Source organism: Phodopus roborovskii, unplaced genomic scaffold (assembly GCF_943737965.1).
Source record: "Phodopus roborovskii unplaced genomic scaffold, PHOROB, whole genome shotgun sequence".
Lineage (NCBI taxonomy): Eukaryota > Metazoa > Chordata > Mammalia > Rodentia > Cricetidae > Phodopus > Phodopus roborovskii.
This window is the reverse complement of record NW_026126470.1, coordinates 22,634,575-22,649,369: the sequence shown is the minus strand read 5'-3', so window position 1 is coordinate 22,649,369 and position 14,795 is coordinate 22,634,575. Positions and strand designations below refer to the sequence as shown.

General features: G+C 42.4%; 1 protein-coding gene across 6 annotated transcripts in view; it reads left to right on the top strand.

Annotated features, from left to right (window-relative positions):
- The window catches only part of App (amyloid beta precursor protein), a 204,088-nt gene extending 191,411 nt beyond the window's left edge, over window positions 1–12,677 (top strand). For all 6 annotated transcript variants that reach the window (XM_051191798.1, XM_051191795.1, XM_051191792.1 and 3 more), the window contains 3 exons: window positions 1,614–1,714; window positions 4,565–4,711; window positions 11,669–12,677. In XM_051191798.1, coding sequence (XP_051047755.1) covers window positions 1,614–1,714; window positions 4,565–4,711; window positions 11,669–11,770 — 350 coding nt within the window. In that variant the 3' untranslated portion in view covers window positions 11,771–12,677. The remainder of the gene's footprint in view (window positions 1–1,613; window positions 1,715–4,564; window positions 4,712–11,668) is intronic.
- Window positions 12,678–14,795: the final 2,118 nt, after the last annotated feature.

The following is a 14,795-nucleotide window of genomic DNA, read 5'->3' as shown; positions in this document are numbered from 1 at the left end:
CATCTGAAGGGAAAGAATGTGTTTATGAACATGCTACTTGCTTGAAATGTCTGAGGAGCTATGTAGGCTCTAGCTGTACTAGAAGTACTTGGAATGAGTCTGCCAAGTATGTAGAGTAATACCTCCCTGTGTTGTTTATATTGGATTAATATAATACCTCCCTATGTTGCTCATATTGGATCACTGCCTCCCTGTGTTACTTGCATTGGATTCATACTTCCCTATACTGTGCACATGCTTTGATAACTCTGTGCTCACATTTTATGAATCCACCACACACTTTACCAAGTTGCAAACTTAGATACCCTTCCCAGGATTGCCCTGTGCCATTGCTTTTGAATAATCATTCTTGTCACTCGAAAGCAAATATAGGGAAGGTGTGAGTCTTGGCTTACTCCTCCCCACCTCACCCCTACCTCCATTGTTACATCATCTTGATGAAGAGACTGATTTGTTGTCTTTCACATCTGAGAAGCCAGTGTGTTGTAACTTTTAGAATATAATGTTACCCACAAGCCACAACAATAATGATGCTGATTTCTGGCCATAGTAACTATCAAAGCAACTTATTCTTCCTAGAATGTTTCTAGGGCAAAATAGACTCTGGAAGACAATAAGAAAACACATTAGCAGACTCGTCCCTTGATTAATTAAGCTACCCTTCCATTATACCCTATCCCCAGCCTTCTCCAGGCCTAACAAAAGAGTCTTGTGACCCCAGGAGATATTTTCCTATTGATTTATTTCATCATTCTATCAGTTTGTTAATCTCTTTGTAGTGGTGTTGCTAAGTGTGTAGAATGCCTTCTAAATTATATACATGAGGAACAGAAATGAAACATCTTTCCACTCTAATTTCTAAAACATTTATATTTTAGTTTTAAGCCTCAAGTTATTATTTGAATCATGGCATACTAGTAGCAGTTTGTCCAGGAATCATGCATCCATGTGTAAAGAAGGAATAATTAGCTAATAAATTCTATTGGTCCCAAAGCATTTTACGCATTGTGCACTCCTGCTTGTAGTCAGCAGATGAAGCAATTCCGCGTGGCATGTGTGACTACAGAGCTAGGATGCTTAGATAAACAGATTTTGTGACTGACAATGCTTGCTGTGCATAGAAATATGAGCATAATTTATTTGTAATTAGAACAAAACTCCAAAGTAACCATTTTGTTCTCCCAGGTCATTAATGTTCATTTTCTAAGCTTTGCATTTTGGGTTTTTTTTTTTTTTTTCCTCTTCTGAAGGAAGAGGAAACCCATAGAAATGCACATATAAGAAACAGTAAGCCAGTAAAACCAAGTCAACATTTCTTAGGTACAACTATAACTCAACATCCCAACCAGCGTTGAGTTTTTCCCTCCTTCCCTGACCTTTTTAATTACATCTTGTGTTTGGCCATAGGAGCATAACATTTAGCTTTCCTTAGACTTGGTAGGTAGGCAGTGGTGAATGATTTAAATCTAGAATGCCATCTTTCTTGAAGGAACACCTTAATCTATTTTTCTAAAAGCTCTGACCTAGAAAGAAATTTTTGGCAGCTTTTGTCCCATTGTGTTACTGGTTAGAGGTAAAACTATTGATGGCCCTACATACTTTGCTTCTCGTAGGTTCTGGGCTGACAAATATCAAGACAGAAGAGATCTCTGAAGTCAAGATGGATGCAGAGTTCGGACACGATTCAGGATTTGAAGTTCGTCATCAAAAACTGGTATGGAAAATAATTTACCTCTCCCCAACAAGTGTGTGTCTGCCCAAAAGACATGGTAGCACTTGGCTCTTTCTGTACCCGAAACTGGCAGGGAAGGCTGAAAACAAAACCAAAATGCTTGCCTGGGTCATCATAAAGATATGGGAAAAGGCAAATGGAGCTCCGTGTAGCTCTTTCCAACCAGACGCAGCTGAGCCCAGGTAGAACTTCAGTGTCTGTTTTCAGCGTTGCAGCCATATCAGCCCATGTGTGTATTGTGCTTTCTAGAAAATGGGTTTTACAAGTTCAACACATCTAATCCATATATCCAAAATGGAAAGCTCCAGAACTCACTTCCTGACCCTTGGCAGGTTACCACAAACAAGAAACTTAACACCATGAGCTTTTGAGAGGTAGAGTATAAAAGTCTATTTAGGCTAGGTATAAGCTATGTGTAGGAAAACTAAGTGAGTTTTGATTAGATTCAGGTCCAATCTCCAAGGTAACCTCCTTATGTAAATAAAAAAATTACAGTCTCCAGATTTTTGAAGCCCTTCTAGTCATAATTATTCTTAACGTATTACAGTTTTATTTGAAGAATAAACAGTACTTATTTCTTTGGACTCTTTTTATGATGTTTGCTTAACTTCCCATCTACTACTATAACATTTCAGTCCTCTGTCCTTCCGATGCAATCCTCCCTGCCTCCCCTCCCACCTCCCGTATTTCATTTGTTTTACAAGGGAAAATTAGTGGAGACCCTATTAAGGTGGGTAGAGGCAAGATTCGGCGTGACACTTCAACTTCCCATTAGTGTCATCCTTAAAAACCTTGGGCAAAGAACATAGTCATTTCTTTTAAGACAATGGCATTTTTCTTCCTAATGTTAGAATTGGAAAGACTAGAAAATCAAGTATCTGCTTTGTAGGCAGGCAGAGATTATATAATTCTTCTTTGCCAAAAACTCAGAAATCCAAGTAAGCCAAATCCCAGATTGTTAAGAGTTCCTGTGTTATCAGTTATCACAATAAAGGACTTAAGTAAAGAAGACGATATTCTCATGCATTCGGTGGTGAAAAAAAAAATGGTAATAAAATTCTCATCTAGTGATATTTGGTAAGTAGTGCTGGTAGGTAGAGTGTGTGTGCCTGCAGTCTGATTCCTTTATGACTCTAAATGTCTTTCCAATGTTTATAAATAAAGCGTGTAGATCCTAGTATGAATCTCCAAAAGAAAAAGCCTTTATTGTTTGGCTTCTCATCTCTGAATTATTGTAGCAAATCCAAATCTGGCTTGGGATTCAGATTTGCACCAATTTTTTTTTTTTTTTTTTTTTTTTTTTAGAAAAAAATGGCAGGCAGCCTTTTGAAGTGTACTTTCTGCTGGCAAGTGTATTGCTGTGTCAGTTATTAAGAAACGAGAGAAACGCTGCTGCTCAACCTGAAGCTGGAAGGTTTAAAAACAAAACTGAGGGTTACCACTAAAGGGCTGGGAGTTGGAGCCCAGAGCAGAAGACGAAGGCGCAGAATCCATTTTCCTGAGCTGGTGTCATAGACACCCTTCTCAGTAATTACATGAGCTCCTGTAATGCGACAGTGACTAATGGCAACGGCGGCAGTTAGGGGCATCAGCTCCCTCTACTGTGCTAGTTGATAAGATAATGTACTGTAATTAAGGCAATGAATATTGCAGAATTACAGTATTTCCTTAAAGACATAGGGATATGTCCAGACTCACATTTCTTCCTTATTACTTCGCTGTAGTATCACTAGCTAATTAATGATTTCCTTTAATAAATATGTTGAGCTAGCATATTTGGCTAGCAAGGGGATTATGAACCATTTCTAATTTTGTTGCAGATGCAACGTGAGCAATATCCGATTAGAAATTCTTTATCAGGAAAAAAAAAAAAAGAAAAAAATTTTTCTTGACTGCATCTTTGCATATTGCAAAGGTGATAGATTTAGCGATGAAAATCGGCCATTCGCCTGTCTTGAAGCTGAAAGGTTATTTAGGGAGCTGTTTTCCCTGACTTACATAATGAATGTGGTATACGGTTAGGAATACCCCCCCACGCGCTTTTTTTAATCTACCATAAAATCATACCTTATATAACAAGATGTCTGTTATTCCACCTAAGTAGACAAAGCTGAAAACATAATTGTTTGCTTTTGTAAAAAGTATTGAGGACACATATATGAGACAGCTATAGATATCTCACAGAATTTATCACAGTGAATACGTTTCTTCTTTGTGATGGACTCAGAATTCTTCTTGTGTTTAATATAAACAACCAGAGTAAAGCAGTCAATTTTGATTTCCAGAAACAACATAAGAGAGTGTGAGCCCTTTGTAACTCTAAGATCCTCTTTGCCTACTACTTCTCTTCAGAAACATGGTGCTTTGAAAGTAGACTATGCATTCTGTGGTTAACTAAATCTGACTGAATTATTGTGCTATGAAGTAGGTAACTGGGCTGTCCTTTTCCCTCGGATTAACACATGTATTTCAGGGTGTTTTACTGATGTTTATAGAACGTGTCCCTTCAAAGAAACAGAAACATACAGTTTGAAAACTAGCTAAGGCAGAGCCACCTGCTGTGGGCAGGAAAGTGCTCACCTGCGTCCAGAACTATGATGGGCACCTCTGTGATTTATACCAAATGCTTCCCTGCAGACTTCTCCGTTGAGATGCACTGGAGAAATTGACTTCTGGGAACCTGGGAAGCCGTGTGTTGCTCATTCCCCTGGAGAGTAGGATGCTCGTTGCTAGGGACTAGCAACTCACACTGAGCTACAGCAGGTCTGCTGAAACTTTTCTGCTTCCGGTGTCCCCTGCACTTACAATCCTTTTCCTTGGCTTGTTTTCAAGGTGTTCTTTGCAGAAGATGTGGGTTCAAACAAAGGTGCCATCATTGGACTCATGGTGGGCGGCGTTGTCATAGCAACCGTGATTGTCATCACCTTGGTAATGCTGAAGAAGAAGCAGTACACATCCATCCATCATGGTGTGGTGGAGGTAGGTGGACTTGGAGGCTTATCTGCAAGGGTGAGGAGAAGGAGGTCTAGAGGGAAACATACTGAAGACTGGCCTAAGGACCACCTGGAAGAAAACCGTATTCCCTCCATGGTGCTCAGGTTACAGCTGTTTCCTTACCGTGGTTTTCATCCATTCCCGGTTACTGTGAACTTAATGAACACTCGGTAACGCTTTGTGTTGTTGCTTTAACTTACAATTCATATTGATGTGTTGTTGCTTTAACTTACAATTCATATTGAACGTCACCAAAATAAGACTAAATATGATGCTCAACTTTGAGGGGAAAAAAAAAAAAAAACTATGCTTTTCCTTTACTAACAAAAACAGTAACAGAAGTCAGAAATTTAAAAGGATGGGTAAGTTTCCTTTTTGAAAAAAAAAAAAAAAAAAGTAATAAAACCTAGACATTCATCCCTGGGGTTTTTTGTTTGTTTGTTTGCTTGCTTGCTTGCTTGCTTTGTTTGGGTCCTTAAGTGATCTGGCCTCTGAGTAGAACCAGGTAATGATAAATAATTTTACTAATTAGTCATTACTAATTTTCAGAAATGACTCTATTAATTCTTGTAGGAAATGACATTGGAGCCAATAGCTTGGTAAAAACATGCATGATTGCTGTTGATGTGCTGTTTAGAGTATCACCCTGAACCTCCATCTGAACAAAACTCTGTTTCTCGGTGCTAGTGAAGAAGACTTGGGGACTAGGGGCCCCCACGCTGCAAATGTGCTAGACTTAGCCTTTCTGCCCCCAGGCCAGCCAAGCAAGGATGGTTAGCACAGGAGGCCATGTTGTGTCATCAAAAAGTGCAGGATTTCAATGCAACTCCATCCACTCCTGAAGAAAGAGCAAAAGGAGGGAAGTCTACAATCGAGATCTTTCTATGGGTTTAAAGTACAACCGTGGTGATGGAGAACTCATAAAGCCTCACCGTGTGTGCAACTTTTAGATAGCGAGTTAATCGTGTAGGTGTTCTAGAACTGAAAGAGCGCTGTAAGCAAACTGATCTAATTTTACGGATGAGAGAAAAGTGAATTGAATAAAAGGACTTGCACAGCACCAAACTTAGTATAGTCCGTGTTCCTCCATGCTATCCATCGCTTTCTATGAGGCCAGTGTTAAGCAGCTCAGGGTAAGTTCTCTAAGCCATCCTTAATCATAAACTCGAGTGAGGGAAAGCCAGAAATCTCACTTCCAGCTGGGCTTTGGTGGTGAACGCCTTTAATCCCAACACTCGGGAGGCAGAGGCAGGCGATTCTCTGTGAGATCAAGGCCGGCCTGATCTATAGAGCTAGTTCCAGGACAGGCTCCAAAGCAATACAGAGAAACCCTGTCTCAAAAAAAAAAAAAAAAAAGGAAGGAAGGAAAGAAGGAAGGAAATAAATCTCACTTTCATCAGTCTCCTTGGGGTCTCCACAGTTTGTTACTGGGGATGTTCTTGGGGACTGTTGTCGGTTTTAACTTTCTCCCTCTGCTGATGTGGATATACTAAAGACCAGTGTGTTGAATGAGACCCAAGAAACTGTGGTGACAAGAGGAGAAAGAACTGAATGTTTCACAAGCTAGAGTATGAATACGTGTTTTTCAAGAAAAGCAGTAACCCTGAGTCTTGCTCGGGCAGTAAAGTGTTTGCCTCACAAACATAAGGACCTGTGTTTGGATCTGTAACATGCCCCCACACATACATACCACACAATGCACACACACACGAAGAACATGCACAGATACCAAATGTGGGGTTTATTCTTTCCATAGTGCATCTAAGCTTTTGTTCTTCAAGCTTTAACTTTCTCTTGTTTCTAATGTAATCTGTTTTTGTTACTTCAGCCCCCTGTTTACATGTGTGAACGAGTCAAAAACTCCTCTGAATTTCATTAATAGAATTTTGTTTAAATGGCCTTAAATGGGTGACTCTGGCCAAGATGGGGCTTCCTGTCTGAAAAATGTCTGCCAAATGCCCATCTTCCTTGCTGATGCTGCTGTAGAAAGTACCACAGGCGGAGTGGATCACACAGCAAAAAGTATTCCCCCACCTGGTGATAGAACTTAGAAGTCTGTGATCGCACGGTCAGCAGCGTGGGTTTCGCCTGACGCTTCTGCCCCTGGATTATAGATAGCTAACACTCAGTGTCTCCACAGCCACAGGTTGAGCCAACAGCAGAGCAAAATTATTTAGGGAAAAGAATGCATCTGAGCATGAATAGCTCATTCCCTAAATAATCAGTGTAGCAACTATTTGCATTTAGATTGTATTTGGAATTATAAGTCATAGTCATCTTGGGGTGCATAAAGGACACAGGAGAATGTGTGTAGGTAAGTTCCTTATTAGGTAAGGAACTTCATCCTTCACGTTTGGTTTTGGAGCCCATCTCCTATGTATGCTGAAGGAACCCTGCATGTGGAAATAGCATTACTTCCTTCATGAATGAGTAGACCTGCCTCAGTAAGAACAAAAAGGAGGAATGAATGGATCCAGTGTCCTGGTAACTCAAGACAATACCGTTATATTTCACTCCACCAGGGCATGTTGGGAGTGTGCGTTTCTAGAGCAGTTCTTGTTCTTATAATGAGAGACTCCCATGGGTCACAGAGATAACAAGTCCAGGAAAATCATGGAGGGAAGTGTTTCTTATTGATACCATAGATAGCCATCAGAAATGGGCACTTGGTTTCAGTTTAGAAAAAAAGGAAAGAAGGAAGGAAGAAATGTTGACTTAATGATTTGCTTAGCGTGATGCCAAAGAGTCATTCTGCCAAGTATGTTTCCTTATTTGGTAGCTGACATGACATTATAGTCCTGAGTATATTGCTTCCTGAATATGCCTGCAATTTCAATCTGTTACTGGTGGCAGAGCATCTTTGTACCACCTCTGTTACCCAGCTCTGCTCCTGCTGTAGACGGTTCTGCACTGACGTTCATTGACGGCAATGTTGAAGATATATTTATGTACTTCAGCACTCCCAGAGAGACACTTCCAGAGAGACACTTCACCTTTAATAAGATGAAGCCACGTTGTCTCTTTATTGGAGAATGTAAAGGAAGTCTGTCTTTCCCACCTCTGATGAAGACACTGCACTCTCCTGCCACCATACCCTCAGTCATTTCCTTAATGACCCAAATAAGAAAAGTTGCTTATTTAGTTTTCCATGCAGTCATGGCGTATGGCCTTTTTCCTGAGGAATGTGTTGTCATACAGGTGACATCATAAAAGCATGGCCTTAACGGTCCTTTCTTCCTGGGAAGATGGGTACAGAGGCCAGGAACCTGGTGTGCCAGATCAGCCAAGGACAGATTAAGGTTAAATAAGAAGCAAACGTCTTCCAAGCAGCAACAAGAGCAGGAACTGGAAGGGCAAAAGAAAGCATCCAAGATAAAGGGCGAAGCAAGGAGGTACTGAACTCACCTGCAGCGTTACCAGACATTGGCTATGGATGAAACTAAGCTAACCACACAGACGGAATCATAATTACAAAAGTGAGCGTGCTCAGGGTTGATCAGAAAATCAGCACTGGGGGTGGCGCCAAGAGTAGGGAAGTGGCATGGCAAGAGTGTAAGAGTCCTAAGCCAGGCATAGAGCGTTGCACACGGATCTCTGTGAGTTCAAGGCCAGCCTGGTCTACAAAGCAAGTTCTGGGACAGCCAGAGCTGTTACTCGGAGAACTCCCCCCCACACACACACTCACACACCCGGTCTTGTGTGTGTGTGTGAGAGAGAGAGAGAGAGAGAGAGAGAGAGAGAGAGAGAGAGAGAGAGAGAGAGAGAGAGAGAGAGAAGTATGAGTTCTCTTGGGGAATGTGGGGGGAAGAGGGTTTAGGTTAGTGATGGAGTTGCTTGTCTGACATGCTCTGGTTCAATCCTCAGCACGTTGCTTTTCCTTCTTAAAGATGTCTGGGCTCAGCTCTTTCCAGCCCTTGAAGCCACCCACTGTGCTGCACTGTGCAGAGCCCTGGGTGTGGGAAAGACAGAGTCCATACCTGAAGCCATGCTGACTGCTAATCAGTTCCCACATCAGGGGAGAGAAGATGCCTTAACGGCATGCCCGGTTTTTCGTCTCCGCAAGTGGATGCCCCTTCCCCTGGAAGAGTAGATTCTGTTCCCCATCCCTTCCAGAACTTTACCACCAGCTCAAAGCTGCCCCAGCTCGGGGTTGAGAGAAATAGGATGTCCCTGGACATAAAGGGATTGGCCCAGTCCTCGTGGTAGCTTTGACAGTGAGGAAGGGATTGAGGGAGGAAGGGATTCAGGGCCCTTGCTAGAAGGAAGGTTCACCCTTGCTCTTTGTTTAGCTGGAGGTTTCTCCACCGACATGAATATTCACTTCCAGCATTCAAGAGGATTGGGGATTAAAAGATGCCATTCAGACCCTTCTCCTCAGGTGCCCTTTGTAAAAGCAATCCCTTGAGAAGCTCAGAGCCCCATAAACAATGAGGGCCAAGCTACCGCTTGGCAAGAATCTCCAACACTTTCTGCTTCCGGGCAGCAAAGGGCATTGAGGATTAGTGTGTAAAAGAAACCCAAGAGAACACTGAATTGAGATCCCAGGACTGAGCCAGCTCTGAGCCCTGGGTCTCTGCTGGGATTCCCTTGAGCATTTGAAGAGATAAAACTAAATAACAGTATTAAGCGGGCAGGTGTTCTGCTGTTCTAGGGAAATGCAAATGACCTATGGCAGGCGGTGGAGGCTTGCTGCTCCTCCTTGAGGTATATACTCTTAACACAGCTGTTGTATGTATTTTCCTATACTAAGAGGCAGCAGCATTGTGCTTGATCTCCAAAGCCAGATTTTTTTTTTTAAATTCCCTTTGGGATCTCAATTATGGGGTAACACAAAGGGGGGATATGCCCAAGTTCAAATGGCACTGATTGTAGACGGGCTGGTCCCAGACTGATACAGTGACTGGAGTTAATCTGTACAGAGAAGGCGTTTTCTTAACTTGCAAGCCTGTGGCCAATTACACAATTGCCAATTAAACCAAGGTGACCTCATTTGTTGACAACAGCACAGATCACAGGAAACAGGAGGGTATAGGGAGAACACCTGTGTCTGTCCCAAAGGGTAGTGATGCTGAGCGCCCATCTGAGCGGTGTAGTCTGAGTGCTGGCTCTTGGGTAGCGCGCTCCCTAGGAAGAAACGCCCAGAGCTGTCAGTGGACTCACCTGGGGACAGGACTGCAGGCAGCTGTCACCGTAGGGAAGGTGGGAACAGCTCTCTTCGGGATACCATCTCCTGAGGGTGGGAGGAGTCGGGAACAATAAGCAGAAGTAACTGCCCTGTGGCCAGAGAGAGCAGGAAAGCTCCTGTTGCCACTGCGTGGCAACTATACCATGAAGTCCGGCTCATGCCCAAGCTAAAGAGTCACTGGTTCTGTGAGGTGGGGCCCCACAGTGGCTGTGAAGGGATTTATGTCTACAAGGCTCTTCAATGGAGTTACTTCTTAGGTGGGACTAGTCGTGACCTATCTGTATAGGTCCATCTATACATCTGGTCACTCGACGCAGACACCATGTGTGCTCTGTGGCTTTTTGTTTTAGGGGATTTTTGTTTGTTTGTTGTTTTCTTGCACTGGAGTTTAGGAGCCACTACTGCAATGAGACAGCCATGCAAGGCCCAAACTGTGCCACATTGGCAGTATCAGAGAAGAAAACACTGGGTAACTTGCTAGATGTGGCTTGGCAATGCTCAGCAGTGGGAAATGGGGGCCCACTGGGGTTGCAAGGTCAGTTCAGGCCTGGACAGGTTAGGAAATGTCCCTTTGAAATACGGCCCCTAAAATACGCCTTAACCTTCCAGCGGAAAACATGCCTTATTCTGTGTGCATCTGGACAGGTTTCTCTTCATCCTCCAGTGCTTCTGCAGAGGATGAGCTCTTATTAATTCAGCAGACTTAAGCACGCACCTCCCCTTCTCCTCACAGGGAGAGATGGTGCAAATATAGAAATGAGAACAGCTCCATAAAGAGAGAAGTGCCCTTGCTTGGTCTGTGGAGACTGAGTCTGCGTGGCTCTACATGACAGTGGCTGAGGGGAAGCATGTTTACAACGCTGACCCGATCTCACAGGCAAACCCCGAAGTCGCAACAGAATCCCTGTGATGATTTAGCTAGCTGTATTTCCTATGTATCTTAGGGTTCAGGAGTGTGTGGTGTGTGTGTGTGTGTGTGTGTGTGTGTGTCCAAGAGTACAGCTCTGGCCCTGAATCCAACCCCCAGTATTGCTAATTATATATGTGTAAGTATGTCAGAGAAACATATACGTATATAAAACGTATATAATACGTATATAAAATGTGTGTTATATATAACATGTAAGTCAGCATCTCTCTACATTGCTTTCCTTTAATATATATGTTATCATTTAAATAGGTTCTCAGAAGTCCTTAACATTTCTACAAATATGAAAGCATATTGAAATGGCAGAAGATACTCAGAGCCCCAGAGAGCGAGATGGGTATTATATTCTGCACAGTTCTAAGTGTCATCACAGTGTGCTCCCTGTGATGCTCTTTCTAGCTTACCACCCCTTGTCTTCCCGGTTAGCTGTTTGTTTGAGTCAGCCAATGGGCTCAGTTCAAACCATCAAGATTTTCAGCACCACCTAGTGGATAGAGGCAGCATCGACTTAAGCCACAGACTGTTCTGTAGTGTCAGAAATTGGGGGATAAAGATGATAAAACCATGGATGTTAAGCTGGGCGGTGGTACCCACACCTTTGATCCCACCACTCAGGAGGCAGAGGCAGGTGGGTCTCTGTGAGTTCAAGGCCATCCAGGTCTACAAAGCTACACAGAGAAACCCTGTCTCAAAAAACCAAAAGAGGAATGTTCTGCACTTAGAGCAAAAGGAAAATCCTGCATACCGCGTCCTGTTTCTGGCCTGGTAGTACTGTGCTCCCTCAAAGGGTTGGTGTATCTTAAACTCGAATCTCATACCTACTTTCTAGGTTGATGCTGCCGTGACTCCAGAGGAGCGCCACCTCTCCAAGATGCAGCAGAATGGATATGAGAATCCTACTTATAAGTTCTTTGAGCAGATGCAGAACTAGACCACCGCCCCAGCAGCAGCCTCTGAACTTGGACAGCAAAACCATTGCTTCACTACCCATCGGTGTTCATTTATGAAATAACGTGGAAAGAAACAAGCCCTTCTGTTTTATTATTTACTCATCATCGCCTTTTGACAGCCGTGCTGTAACTCAAGTAGATGCCTGAACTTGAATTAATATACAAATCAGTAATGTATTCTCTCTTTCTCTCTTTATATTCTGGTCTCTACACTACATTATTAATGGGTTTTGTGTACTGTAAAAAAAAATTAGCTGTATCAAACTAGTGCATGAATAGATTCTCTCTTGATTATTTATCACATACATAGCCCCTTAGCCCGTTGTATATTATTCTTGTGGTTTGTGACACAATTAACTCCTACTTGAAATACGCTTTAAAAAATCGATGGGGGATGCTTCGTGTGAACGTGGGCATTTAGCTGCTTCTCTTGTCTAAGTGTTCTTTTCCAGATCACTATGCATTTTAAACATTTTTAAGTATTCCAAATGATTTAGAAAATTTTTTTTCCATGATTGCATTTTACTGTACAGATTGCTGCTTCTGCTCTGTTTGGTGGCATAGGATGCGAGGGTACACATTGATTTCTTTGTGCCTGTTTTATGTGCACACGTTAGGCATTGAGAATTTGAACTCTTGTTTTGTTTTTTGGTTTTTTTTTTGTTTTTTTTTTGTTTTTTTCATGTATCTTTGGATCTTTGATTAAAAAAAAAAAAATCCCTGTTCATCATCAGCACTTTTACGGGTGGGGGGAGGGAGTGTTCTGCTGGTCTCAAATTTACCAAGAATTCTCCAAAAATAATTTTCTGCAGGATGATTGTACAGAATCATTGCTTATGCCATGATAGCTTTCTACACTGTATTACATAAATAAATTAAATAAAATAACTCCAGGCAAGACTTTTTTTTTTTTTTTTTTGCAATGGCGATTGTGGATATTGAGTGGTGAAAGTGGTGTGGGTTGAGAAAAGACGCAGGCTCCCTTGTATCTGCAGGCTAAAATACGTTAACAGTGCTGAAAGAAAATGGAAACGGGGGAGGGGGGTTAGAGAGGGCAATTGAAGCAACTCCTCCAAGCATCTACGGTTTGTATGTTCTCATGTAAGTATGTTGTTGGAGAGGTGCCATTATACTGGTCTGGTTCAATGCTACAAGCTGATTATTTAGTTATCTAGATGAGTGAGCATCCATTCACACCTCAGTGTGAGCCTGCATAGGAAATTGTGGGAAACACGGCTCTCATTGCTGGTTAAAATATTTCATAGGCCTGATTGATGGTGTTTACTGTTTTAAGAGGCTGCGTGCGCTGTGCCGTCTTGGTCTCTGTGTTTGAGACACAAAAAGAGAAAAGTTGTAGAGAAATAAAGCCTTTTTATTTTTCTTTGTAATTTTATTTCAAGGAGAGTCTCAAGTATCCCATTCTAGCCTTGAACTCACATAGCCAAGGATGGCCTTAAACTCGTGATCGTCCTGCCTCCATCATGACTACAGCATGCACCATCGTGCCCTATAAGTGGGTGCTGGGATTTGAGTCCAGGGCTTCCTATATGCTACATCAGTTCTCTATCAAGTGAGCTACATCCTCAGCCCTAGAAATGATTCATAAAGCAACTCGTAGCTACTTCTACAGCAAGGTCTGGACCTGGGAACTGCCCACATTTTGTGGAGAGTCATTCACATTCATGGGGATCTGAGCATTGTAGGACATTTACCAGCATCTACCTAATTCCAACCAGAAATGTTTCCTGAGCTATACAATGTCTCACATGTCCTTTGATCCCAGGACTTGGGTGGGAGGCAAGAGACTAAGGCCTGCCTGGACAATAGAGTGAGAGCCTGTATCAAGAAGTTAAACAACAAAAGTGTTCCCAAGAGACATTCCCCAACAGGGGAAGAAAATCAAGTGTCCAGATCCCGCCAGACATCTCTTAAGAAAGCAAGCTGCAAACCACTGATCTATAAAATGTTTTTGTAACGTTTATTTTATGTGGGGGTGTGATGTGTATGCTGCAGTGTGCTTTGAGTTTCAGAGGACAGCTTGCTGAGGAACCTTTTCTCTCCACTGTGTATTCTGGAAATCAAACTCAAGTCATCGGGCTGGGCAGCAAGTACCTTTACCCACTAAGCCGTCTTGCCAGCTCTGATCTATAGTTTAGTGGTCTAGGCACATAGTCTTCTACAGAAGATGCCTACCTGTATTCCAGCTGCTACAGCAAGAAATAATAAAGACTAGATGCCTTAAACCTCACATTCTTCTAGTCCTGCTGCCTAGAAACAAGAGTGGGATGGCGGTGTTTGGGCTCTGGATGGGCCTTCTTCCCTTTTTTCTCACATGCTGGAGAAGGCAAGCTCCAGTCTTTCATCATTCTTGGATGCTAAGCCCATCCTGAGACCTGACCTGATCTAACTCTACTCACTTCCCAAAGGTCCCGTCCACATACCATCGTGGCCAAGCGGAGTTTCAGTGTGGATTTAGATCTGACTGCACTTCCCTTGTCCCTTGTTGTCCTGTGTCTCAGGAACATAAGACTCGGCCAGGCACTGCGCTGGAGTAATTGTGACACAAAGCTCGTGGGAGTAGCCAACTAACAACTCATTTGACTTAAGATCCACTCCATGAGGTGTAATCCAGACACTGCTTGGGCAACCAAGAACCAGAGACTAGATAGCCTTGGGACCTAGGGGAAGACCAAACAATACTGATCTTAAACAAAAAGGAAAAGAAAATAGTGATGATCAGCCGTGTGTGTTTTAGCTTTACATCACAGTATTTTAAACTAAAATGGAAAGTTCTCCATTTCAGTACACCACTCTAGTGTGGACAGACTCAGCTAAAATTCACCTAACTATAACTTCTTTTTTTTTTTTTTTTTTTTTTTTTTTTTTTGATATAGAGTATTTTTTATTTAATTTTATATAACAAAGTCCAATTAAATGAAAACAAACATTTATACACAATATTTGGGAATTTGGGCGTCGTTCTTTCCAAACTACTTCCTGCTGGTA